We start from the raw sequence: 12,360 nt of genomic DNA, 5'->3' as shown, positions 1-12,360 counted from the left end.
CAATGAAAACAACAAAAAGCTTGATAATTCTTTTAACCCCATGTAGATATTAATTAATCCTGATTATAAATGAATTAATAATTTAAAACTGTATAATTGAGGCTACCTGATATTTCCTCCCATAATTAGCCACTGTTTTTATATTGGAATAATCAGGTGACAGATCTTTGTGCTTTTGCTTCGTTAAATATGGATTGGTCCAACTCTTTGTTAGCTGTAGAAGCAGAACTAAGCTGAATTCAGCTGTTATAAAATTAGCCTGATGTCAGGGAGAGAGAAGCTGGCTAAAGCTCCGATTGCTCGAGAGCCGCCTGCCTCGCTCTGGGCCTCTGCTCTGCTGCGTTGCCACCTGCTTGTTGGTTGCTTCCTTCTCACTTCCGTTGGTTTGGGTAGTGTAGCTTTTTTCAAGTTGAAAACAAGCTACCCTCTATAAAGTGATCTTAGATGAAGCTTTGAGTGTTTTATTTCAAAGTTATTGCTGAGATACATATTCGATAACTAATGATACTGCACTGGTAGTTTAAACTCTTATCTATTCCCTGATAGTTGTATTTGGTAAAATCTCTTTATTCATTTTAAGTAAAACATTATCTTGATAAATAATTATAAAATTCAATGTTTTCTTCCAAATAGTAAAGGGGTAACAGCATATTTGTGTATCGTGACTTTTAATGGTTATATTTCATACATTGTAGTGCTCTTCACGTATAAGCGTGTGTCTAAAGTCACTCTGTTCTGCTGCTGCTTTTCCTTGTCAGTGTTGAAGACCAGATGGAGCAGTCATCCTTGTACTTTTGGGACCTTTTGGAAGGTAGTGAGAAAGCAGTGGTAGGAACAACATGTGAGTTTTTTCTACTTTGGACTTAGGCAGTAAATAATAAACTTTTTGTCTAGAAGTTTAGCATGATATTGAGGGTCTAGACTGTGTCAGTCTATCAGAACTTACACGTCTGACAACGCTGCATTTTCATTGGAAAAACGGTCCATTATGTAAAAGTAGTTCCTGCACATTCCTATTTACTAAGAAAGAACTAGCAACATTTGAAGTGACAACCAGTATGATTTGGGAATAAAATCTAAGTACTAGTTCTGACTTCAATACTGGTTTAATCATGTTTAGGTTCAGTTTCATATTCTGAATAGGGGTACATGTTCTATTATTTAGTAGGTCATCGTAAGAAATGACCAATATGTGTCTAGTATGTTTGTTGAACAGTTAAATGACCACATTCTAATGGCCAGACATACAATATGAAGTACATACTTTAGGATCATCAAAACTCCCTAGAAGTTGATGAACATTTTTGTTATTAGTTAATTTCTTCCTTTTTGGAAAATATCCCAAGTTTGGGGCTGGTGATATGACTTAGTAAAGTGCTTGCCATGACAGCATAAAACCTGAATTTGATCCCTTAGTACCTGTGTAAAAAAAGACTGGTCATGTATGGCTAAAATCCCATTGCTGGGGAGATGAAAACAGGAAGACCCCTGGGACATGCTGCTTATCCAGTGTAGCTGAATCAACAAGCTCCAAGTTTAATGGAGAGTGATTGAGAAAGACCCCTGATATTGACCAGTAGCCTCCATTGGCATGTACACTTACCAATATACACATACAAATATACAGACCTACAGAGAAAATACCCATGTCTGTACAATTACCAAGATTTGTGACTCTGTTTAAAACTTAAATTACAAGTGAAAGTTTATATTTTTAATCTTGGCATGATGAAATGCATCCCTAGTCAGTCAGGAAGCAGAGCTTGGGCCCAAGAATTCAGAGTTATTCTGAGCAACATGGAAAATCCTGTCTTGAAAAAGAAACAGAAAACAAAAATAAAGAAAAAAATGACTTGGAAAAGATCTTGCCACTTCCTTATAAAATTAAGTGTGTACTTATTGTATAGCCAAACAGTTACATGTCTAGAACCCCAGAGAAATGAAAGCATGTGCTCACTTAAGTACCTGTATATGCTTATACTGCCTATTCACAGTGGTTTTTAATTGGAGTCAGTGTAGTTACATGGCAGTAAATTGATAAAATATGGTATATTTGTCTAGTAGATTTTTAGCAAATAAGAAAAGAAATGGTTGAGTATCGTGGCTCATGCCTGTAATCTCAGCACTTGGGAGGCAGAGATCATTACAAGATCATTACAAGTTTGAGGCCAGCTTGATCTACACAATTAGTTCTAATCCAGCTAGAGCTACATAGTGAGATCTTAGGTCAGAACAAACAAAAACCAAAACCCCAAAACAGACAGTAACAACCGAAAAACTACTAATACGTACAAGAGCATGGATGAATCTCAGTGTAATTATGATTAGTAAAAGAAGCAAGATAGTACATGAGTATATAGCATATGACTTCATTTATAATGGAATTCTAGAAAAGGTCACTAGTTGCTAGGGGAGGGGACTAATTTAAGAAGACCTTGAGAGATTTGGTAGGTGATAAAAATGCTTTAAAATTGTGGTTCTGTTGATGGTAGCATGACTTTGTATCTGTTAAAGTTATGTATTTGAAGTAGGTGAAAAACTTTTTTGTAAGTAATACTTCAAAGCTGACTAAAATATAGCCATGGTGGTGCATGCCTATAATCCCAGCATCCAGGTGGCTGAATCAGGAGAATTGCTGTGAATCTGAGGCCAGCCTAGCCTACAAAGTGAGACCCTGTTTCCAAAAACCCAAAAGGCTGATTAAAAAAAGAATCAATATTATTTTCTCAGTTAGGGTTTCCATTGCTGTAAAGAAACACTATGACCAAGGCAACACTTTTTTTTTTTTTTAGAGATTTATTTATTTATTATATATAAGTACACACTGTAGCTGTCTTCAGATACACCAGAAGAGGGCATCGGATCTCTTTACAGATGGTTGTGAGCCACCATGTAGTTGCTGGGAATTGAACTCATAACCTCTGGAAGAGCAGTCGGGTGCTTTTAACTGCTGAGCCATCTCTCCAGCCCCAAGGCAACACTTATAATGTACAACATTTAATTGGGGCTGGCTTACAGGTTCTAGGTTCAGCCCATTATCATCATGGCAGGAAGCATGGCAGCATCCAGGCAGGCATGGTGCTGGAGGAGCTGAGAGTTCTACATCTTTTTCAAAGGCGAAGAGGAGAAGATTATTTATCAGGCAGCTAGGAGAGAGGTCTCAAAGCCCACCCCACAGTAACATACTTCCCCCAACAAAGCCACACCTACTTCTACAAGGTCACACCTCCTAATACTGCCATTCCCTGAGCCAGGCATATTCAAACCGCCACAGTTATAAATCTCCAATGAATAATAGACACAGACCAAGTATAAATGTTTTGCCTGATTTGGAATTGAATTTTATTGGGTGTTTAAAATAAAATACATTCAACTTTGATATTATTTTTATGATTTAAAAAAGAAAACTATTTAGTGCCAGTATGTTAGGAGTGACAGAGACAATATAACTTGAGTGAAATATTAGTGAAAGATTTTTGTAATTTCAAAATACTTAGCCAGATCTAGTGAATCAAGCCTATAATCCCATCCCGTAGGGGGCTAAAGCAGGAGAATAACCAATTTGAGACTATTTAGTGAGATTTAGTCTCCAAATAGAAAAACAAAAACAGAAGTGTCCAAGATAAGGTTTCCTATTGGTTATGATTGAGGTACTAGGTTTTAATTATGCAAATTCTTAATGAATGGTTAACACAGTATAGTGTCTTGGTGGCAGTTGGTAAAAATGTCTCAGCTCAGGGAATATATGCATTGTTAAACTCTTTGATTAAGTTCATTGATTTTTAGTCATCTTTCAAATAATGGAAATAGAAACCCAGAGAAACTTAAGCGATTTGTTAAATATCTAGTCTCATCTTTTTTGTTTGTATTGATTCATCATGAAGTGTAAAGATGAATTACTCTTTTATTTTTCTGGTTCAGCTAAATTCCAGGTATCATTCTCCACCCCCTTGCTGGCCCTTTCTAGTGATGGTTAACTGTAAGCAGGATAACATTGAGAATCTTATTCTCCATAGCTTTCAGTGAACTCTTAGGTTATGTGCTAACCAACCTAATTATTCTTTCTTAGACAAACATGTGAAAGACCTGCTGTCCAAATTGCTGCACTCAGGTTATTTTGAAAGTGTCCCAGTTCTCAGGAATTCTAAGGAAAAAACAGAAGAAATGTTAATGCAGTCAGAAAAGAGAAAGCAGTTACTGAAGACTGAGTCTATCAAAGAGTCAGGTTTGTTGTAATCTTTGAAGTTCTTTAGCTTGCTGTTTTTTGAGACAGGGTATAACTATGTAGCCCAGGTTGGTTGGACTTGCCAATTTATAGTAGGCTGGTTTTGAGCTTGGAAGATTGTCCTGCTTCTACTTCTGAGTACTGGAATTAATAAGTTTGTAACAGGACTCCTGTTTTGTTTTGTTTTTAGATTTTGCTTATAATACGAAGAGTTGTTACATTATGACCCGTCACCTGTATCCTAATAGGGCTTTCACTCCCTCTTTGTGGTTTCCTTCTGCTTTCACAGCACAGACTCCATTGTAGAGATCGCATCTCCTACTGCACTTTAAAGCCATTGTTTTGAAATGATTTAGTTTCTATTTTGTTGAAAGAACACATTAGGTTAAAACAAGGCATTTGTGAAACTTTAACAAACCTCTTTGTTAAACTATAATAGGATAATTCCATTTATAGTATAGTTTGAATTTAAGTCAGCAGAAAACAGTATTTTGTTGAGGAATGTAAATTTGGGTTCAGTTATTGATTTAGGGGAAAAGAAACAAAATGAGGGTTTGGAGATTTAGCGTAGTGGTGGAGCTGGGTATGGTGCTGCATGGCTTTAATCCAAGCACTCCAAAGGCAGGCAGATCTCTGTGAGTTTGAGGTCAGTCTACTCTAGGAAATGAGTTTCAGAACAGCCAGGGCCTGTCTCAAAACAAACAAACAGAAAGAAAGAAAGAAAATCAAATATATTACTTGATAAGCCATTTATTTCCTTCTTTCTCTTTTTAAAATTAAGAATTTGTTTTTATTTGGCAAGGTCTTATGTAGCCCAGACTGGCCTTAAATTTACTATATAACTAGGGTATCCTTGAACTTTTGATCCTCCTGCCTCTGTCTCCCCAGTACTAGAATTAAAAGTTTGTACTCAGTTGCCTACTTTATATCATATTAGGAATCTAATGCTTTGTGCATAGTAGGCAAAAATAAGCAAGCTACATTCCCAGTCCTATTACTTCACTGATTCTGCTAGGACTATGCTAGGAAATGAAGCCTCCTCAAATGCTGGAAGATGCTTCCAGAATCAGATGGTCAGGAGAAGAAGCAAGCATCCTAGGAGTCCTGGAGTCTTCTCTTAAGGTCCAGTGCTTCCGTGTCTCCTTCTCTTACCGCTCCTGACCACAGGATGGTTTGGCAGAGGCTCCATTTCAAGCAGAGATTACTGATTGGTCTTTGTAAACTTTACCTGTCATTACAGTTTTTTTTTCTTTTTTTTTTTCTTTTTTTTCCGGAGCTGGGGACCGAACCCAGGGCCTTGTGCTTGCTAGGCAAGCGCTCTACCACTGAGCTAAATCCCCTACCCTCTGTCATACAGTTTTAATAGGGCTATCTGTGGTAGAAGGAGATAGTTGTGGGCAGCCTGGTCTACAGAGCAAGTTCTAGGACAACAGGGCTATAGAGAAAACTTGTCTCACAAAACCATACCAAACAAACCAACCAAACAAAAAGCAAACGAAATATTTCTAACTGGGTATGATGGTCCATACTTGAATCCCAGCTGGCAGGACTACATGATGAGACCCTTACCTTAAAGAAATGAGGTTTTAATGGAAACTTGACTTCAGTCAATACCTTATATAGGAGAAATGCTAGCTTCAATTTTAATTATCCCTAGAACCCATTCCTTTTTCCTTTTTTTTTGTGCTCCACTCCTTGTACATGCTGTGCAAGTGCTCTACCACTGAGCTATAAAACCAGGCCCTCCACATACTTCTGAACAATAAACAAGAGATGAAACAGTCCAGCTATGACTATATATAATTGTATTAATTCTTTCTCTCTTCTTCTGAGTCCTTTGAAATTCCTGGCTGGAATGAATTACAGGTATAATAGGAAAACTTAGAACTTGTATTTATTAATAACTTTTTATCTTCCTAGAATCTCTGAAGGAACTTGTACAGCCAGAGATACAGCCGCAGGAGGTAAGAAGTGATCAGGTCCTTTGCTGAGGTTTTCACCTTTCATCTGTTACTTGTGGTTTATAGTCTGAAGCTTGGGCAGACAGACTGAACTTGAACCTTGCCTTGTGGTTTATTAGCTTAGTGTCTGGCTGGATTGTTGTTCTCTTCTATGTAGTAAAGAGGAGGTGAGAGCTAATGGGGCTAGTCTGATAAATGGTGATCTGTTCAGCATTAGCTATTGCTGTTTTAAACCCTTATGTCAGACTTTAAGGATATACAGAATTTTTTTGATCAGAATTTACATCATAGCAGAAAAGAGTGTTTACTCTTTGAAAGTGATATTGACATTTGTGGATATTGAAGAGAATCAGAGAACCAGATGTACACTATAATAGATAATGGGAGCAAAATAGAGAAGATCTGGGAACTGCGGAGACATACAGATAAAAGTACAATCTCATAATTGAATTATCCTGACAATGACTTTTAAAGGAAGGTGACAGGTATGTGGAAAGACTCAGTCTGGCAAAGGCAAAGTTGCCTTGGTAAAGGGATTGCCTAAAGTAATTGTGGTGCCATATCATGTAATTTCTTTTAGTCTTAAATGGGTCATAGATTTCTACTTTTGAAGTATCAAAGTTTACATTTCTGTTAATTGAGGAGGAGGAGATATAAAAATAGGCCAGTTTCTCCAACTAGGATAAGGATACTAATGGAATATGAATACTAATAGAGTTGAACATTCCATTCAGAGTCTATGCATTTTTTGTTTTGTTTTTTGTTTTTTTCTTTTCTTTTATTGGGTATTTTCTTTATTTACATTTCAGATGTTATCCCCTGAGTCTATGCATTTAAAAAACTTTTTTTTAAAGATTTATTTATTTTATTTATGAGTAGCTGTTTTCAGACACACCAGAAGAGGGCATCAGATCCTATTACAGATGGTTGTGAGTTACCATGTGGTTTCTGGGAATTGAACTCAGGACCTCTGGAAGAGCAGTCAGTGCTCTTAACTGCTGAGCCATCTCTCCAGCCATCTCTCTGAAGTACATTGTTTATTTCTCTGACTTAGTTTCTTAACAGACGCTATATGACAGAAGTAAATTTTTCAAGAAAACAAGAAAATGAAGAACAATCCTGGGAAGCAGATTATGCTAGGAAACCAGGTCTCCTCAAATGCTGGAATACACTTCCAGAACCAGATGGTCAGGAGAAGAAGAAGGAGTCCGTGGAGTCGTGGGAGTCTTCTCTTAAGTCTCAGGAGGTATCCAAGCCTGTGGTGTCTTTCGAACAGGAGAAGCTCAGGCCAACATTACAGGAAGAGCAGAAGCAGCAGATTTCCATGGCACCTGTCAGTCAATGGAAGCCAGAAAGCCCTAAGTCCAAAGTGGGCAGCCCTCAAGAAGAGCAGAATGTACAGGAGACGCCAAAGCCGTGGGTGGTTCAGCCACAGAAAGAACAAGATCCAAAGAAGCTACCTCCTGGATCCTGGGCAGTATCTGTGCAGAGTGAACAGAGTGGCAGCAGATCCTGGACCACTCCTGTGTGCAGAGAACAGGCTTCAGTGCAGCCTGGGACTCCAGTATCCTGGGAAAACAATGCTGAGAACCAGAAACACTCCTTAGTACCACAATCACAGATCTCTCTGAAGTCCTGGGGAGCAGCTTCAGCAGGCCTCTTACCAAATGACAAGGTCCCTCCCAGGAAGTTAAATGTAGAGCCCAAAGATGTGAGTAGATTTCTGTGTCTGCCTCATTCTGTTGATGATAAGATCTCAGGTGTGAGGTTTATATGGAATGATCCTTGGCTATAATCTTTGCTAGTATTGGTTGTCAAATTGTGTTATTAATTATATATAATTAATTATAATTATAAATTACTTAAATTATAAATTACTTAATATTGCTTATGAAGCAAACATCACTTTGTTTTTTTTTCGTCAGGAACTTTCTGATCAAGTCTTTAGTCATCTAATAGTGTGAAGAATCTTTTCTTTGGAGAGATCAAAGCATCAGAATTTTATATAAACAAACTACTTCTCAATGCTGCCTTATAGAAAGAGAATTTTAGAATTGTCCTTTTTTTTTTCTTCCCCAAATAAGATTTTGCTGTCTTGGAACTTGCTTTGTATATCAGCCTGGCCTTGAACTCACAGAGATCTGCCAACCTCTCCCTCCAGAGTGCTGGGATTAAAGGCTTATGCCACCACACCTGGATTTTGTTTTTGTTTTTGAGACAAGATCTCATTATGCAGCTTTGGCTGGCTTGGAACTCAGTATATAGACCAGTCTTGCCTTAAAATTCATAGAGATCTGCTTGCCTTAGCCTCCTAAGTGCTAGGATTGGAGGCATGTACCACCACTCCTGACTTTTTCCATTTTCTTTGCCTTGTCTTTCCTCTCTAATTTTGTTCTCTCCTTTTTTTTTTTTACAGGTGCTAATGTTTTTATATTATTCCTGCCCTTGTAGAAATTGGACAGCTACACCGTATTAACTGATAGCATGTAATAGTAATTGCATGATTGCTGGTTTTGAGAAACATATTAAAAACCCAGGTTAATACTCCACTAAAGCTGTTTAAAACAAAACAGAACAGCAAAACTCTAATTTGAGAGTTTGAGGCCAGCCTTGTCTACATATAGCAAGTTCCACATCAATTAGTGCTGCATAGTGAGAGCCTGTCCTAAAACTAAACAAAAGCAAACAAACACATAGAAAACCAAACCAGTCAACCAATCAAAAAACCCCACTGGATTGATTTTTGTTGTGGTTTTTTTTTTTTTTTTTTGGTTTTTGTTTTTGTAGATCCACTAGGCATTTGAACCTTTATCATACTAGAATATTGATCTCCTCATATTTTGAATGATATTGAAAACCAGGGATATTTAATTGTAAAAGCCCAAACATACTGATTTGCTTTTATGGGACAGGCAGCATCATATTGAAGTTTTAGGCTCTTTCAGTAACTAAGAGGACACTCACTTCTCTTTGAACGGCTGACCTCAGCTATAAAGAATATGGTTAATGGCTAGAGAGATGGCTCAGTAGTTAAGATCACTCACTGACTGTTCTTCCAGAAGAGTCTGGAGTTTGTTTCCTGGCATTATTAATGGCAGTTCATACCACATGTAATTTCAATTTCATTGAGTTCTAGGTACCTGATGCCTTTTAGCCTTTGCATGCACCAAGCACATAAATGGTATACACATACACACAGACAAAAAACACATGTATGGGGCTGGAGAGATGGCTCAGAGGTTAAGAGCACCCGGCTGCTCTTCCAGAGGTCATGAGTTCAATTCCCAGCAACGACATGGTGGCTCACAACCATTTGTAAAAGAGATCCGATGCCCTCTTCTGGTATATCTGAAGACAGCTACAGTGTGTCAAATAAAATAAAATAAAATAAAATAAAATAAAATAAAATAAATAAAGGAAGAACAACTTTAAATTGTTAGGGTAAATGTAAGATGTCTTTTTTATTTGTGAGATTTTTATTTATTTATTTATTTTTATTTTTATTTTTTTTATTAACTTGAGTATTTCTTATATACATTTCGAGTGTTATTCCCTTTCCTGGTTTCCGGGCAAACATCCCCCTCCCCCCTCCCCTTCTTTATGGGTGTTCCCCTCCCCATCCTCCCCCCATTGCCGCCCTCCCCCCCACAGTCTAGTTCACTGGGGGTTCAGTCTTAGCAGGACCCAGGGCTTCCCCTTCCACTGGTGCTCTTACTAGGATATTCACTGCTACCTATGAGGTCAGAGTCCAGGGTCAGTCCATGTATAGTCTTTGGGTAGTGGCTTAGTCCCTGGAAGCTCTGGTTGCTTGGCATTGTTGTACAAATGTAAGATGTCTTATCCTGAGAGCTTTTAACAACAGAAACCTCCATGAGTATACTTTTTAATTAAATATAATAAAGTACTTTTTCTTTTCTATTGTTTATATATTGTATATGTATATACCTATATAGTATGTATAAATATTTTAATGTTTCTGAAATCATATGTGTCTTAAAACGAGATACATACTTAATGTGATAATAGTATTCTTGTTTTGATGAGAAACATATCATTGGTATGTGTCATAGTCAGTGGATTCTCATCACAGAGAACAAATGGGAATGACTATCTATAATGAAACCCTTTTAAGGAAGGCCCTTTATTCTGTGTCCTTTTAGAAAGAGATTTCTCTAGCTGGGTGTGGTGGTGCATGCCTTTACAGCACTCTGGAAGCAGAGGCAGGCAGATCTCTGTGAGTTTGAGGCCAGCCTGGTCTACAAAGTGAGTCTAGGAGAGCCAGGGCTATTATATAGAGAAACCGGTCTTGAAAAACCGAAAGAAAAAAAAAAGACTGCTTTATGTTTTAGAAAGATTTTTATTAAAGTTGTTTTGAAAGAGGAAAACTGAAATTAATTAGAAAATGGATTTATGTGAGAATTCTTAGTGTGGTAAATCTAATATTTCCATTTGATTTCCTGAAGATGTACTAGTAACGTGAACTTCCTGGTGAGTTTCATACATGGTGGGTTTGTCCTGCAGGTGCCTAAGCCCATGCCTCAGCCTATAGACTCTTCCTCTCCCTTTCCAAAGGATCCAGCATTGAGGAAAGAAAAACTGCAGGACCTCATGACCCAGATTCAAGGAACTTGTAACTTTATGCAAGTATGAGCTGTGTTATTTTATTTTTTGTTTTGTTTTGACTTTAGTGGGTTTTTTTTTTTTTTTTTGGCTGTTTCTTGACAGTTTCTTATGTTATAGTGTATCTTGATCATATCCAGTTCAACTACCCCTGTACCATGGCCCCTTGTATCCACCCATACTTCCCAGTCCCACCTTCATATTCTCTCCCCCCTCTTAAAAAAAACCCAACATAGCCTTTAGTTAGTGCTGTCTGCATGTGTGAGTGTGGGCTCATTTACCAGAGCAAAAGCAATTTACTCACAGCTACAGACCTAAAGAAAAGTGATATATGTCCCAACTCCTATGCTGTGTCTCCTTCCCCTCATGCATGATAGAACCCCAGAAGCTATCAAGGGGTGCTAGCTCCTCAGCTAGGGGTAGAACTTCACGAGTCCCCATCTCATCCATGCTGGAATATTGACTGGCTTGGATTTCAGCAGATTACCATAGTTTCTATGAGTTTGTGAGTGCAAAAGCTATGTCCTATCCAGAAGAGAGCATTTCACGACCCTCTTCCCTCTCTGGGTCTTGCACTCTTTCTGTGCTTTCCTCTGGGATATTCCCTGAACTCTGAAGGAGTAAAGCTTAGCATTCAAGTCACTCTACACACTTTGACCACTTAGGAGTTTATGCATTGACTGCTGCTCACTGCCAAAAAGCGTCTCTGACCAAGGATGAAGTAGTTCTAATCTGTGGGTATAAATATAAGTTTTAAATGGCAGTTTGATAAAAACCCACTTATCAAAAGAATAGTAGCAGTTTTTCTTACTAGGGCCTCTGGTCCTGGAAGCCCTAAGTCTTGAGCATATAGTATCAGGGTCAAATTATTTCCTGTGGCACAGGCATAAAGTTCAACCCAGAAATGGTTGGCTACTCCCATAACTTCCCTGTCACAAATCTTGTTTATGAGCCATTTTAAAAATGAATCTTAAGTGATATTTGTGGAACTAGTAACTTGTATATGAAACATCTTGTTGAAATTCTCAAGACTCTAGATCCCGTTATGTAGACTGGCGTCCTGGTTCTGCAGTTTTCTGCTATCTGGCCAAGTCAGTTCACTCTCTGCTTTGTGGTTGCTATTGTTTTTAATGTGAAAAAAGTTGTAGTCTCTACTTCCCAAGTTTGTTATGTGTAAAGACAATAATTAAGCATGTCAAAAACATCATGTGTATAAGTCCCAGGGCTGCTATGAATCTTTGGTAGATATATTAAAACTGAGAACCTGTTTGCTGCTTCGTGTTTCCAGTCCCACTGCCTAAAAAAATTATGAGACACCATCACTTGTCTTCAAAGCTATAGAAGACTAAATTAATCGTTAAATTATGTAAAAGACCATTTTCCTCTTGAAGACAGGGTCTCCTCACTGTGCATCTTTGCTAGCCTGGTAGCTAGTGGAGACCAGGATGGTCTTGAATTCATAGAGATCAACTTGCTTCTGCCTCCCAGGGGCTAGAAATAAAGACATGTACCACCAATCCATTATGAAATGCTGTGTTTTATTAAATTATATGA

The 12,360-nt window shown here is 37.9% G+C and overlaps 1 protein-coding gene across 19 annotated transcripts in view; it reads left to right on the top strand.

Moving 5' to 3' along the window:
• The window catches only part of Caprin2 (caprin family member 2), a 54,228-nt gene that overhangs the window by 19,867 nt on the left and 22,001 nt on the right, over positions 1–12,360 (top strand). For 15 of the 19 annotated variants that reach the window (XM_063286704.1, XM_063286701.1, XM_063286703.1 and 12 more), the window contains 5 exons: positions 759–841; positions 4,070–4,225; positions 6,146–6,189; positions 7,241–7,897; positions 10,708–10,830. In XM_063286704.1, coding sequence (XP_063142774.1) covers positions 759–841; positions 4,070–4,225; positions 6,146–6,189; positions 7,241–7,897; positions 10,708–10,830 — 1,063 coding nt within the window. Of the gene's footprint in view, positions 1–695; positions 842–4,069; positions 4,226–6,145; positions 6,190–7,240; positions 7,898–10,707; positions 10,831–12,360 lie in introns of all 19 variants that reach the window. The other 4 variants (XM_039108918.2, XM_039108917.2, XM_039108916.2 and 1 more) reach the window with 3 other exon arrangements.

Source organism: Rattus norvegicus, chromosome 4 (genome assembly GCF_036323735.1).
Source record: "Rattus norvegicus strain BN/NHsdMcwi chromosome 4, GRCr8, whole genome shotgun sequence".
Taxonomy (NCBI): Eukaryota; Metazoa; Chordata; class Mammalia; order Rodentia; family Muridae; genus Rattus; species Rattus norvegicus.
The sequence above is the reverse complement of the archived record's forward strand: the minus strand, read 5'-3'. Positions and strand labels throughout refer to the sequence as shown.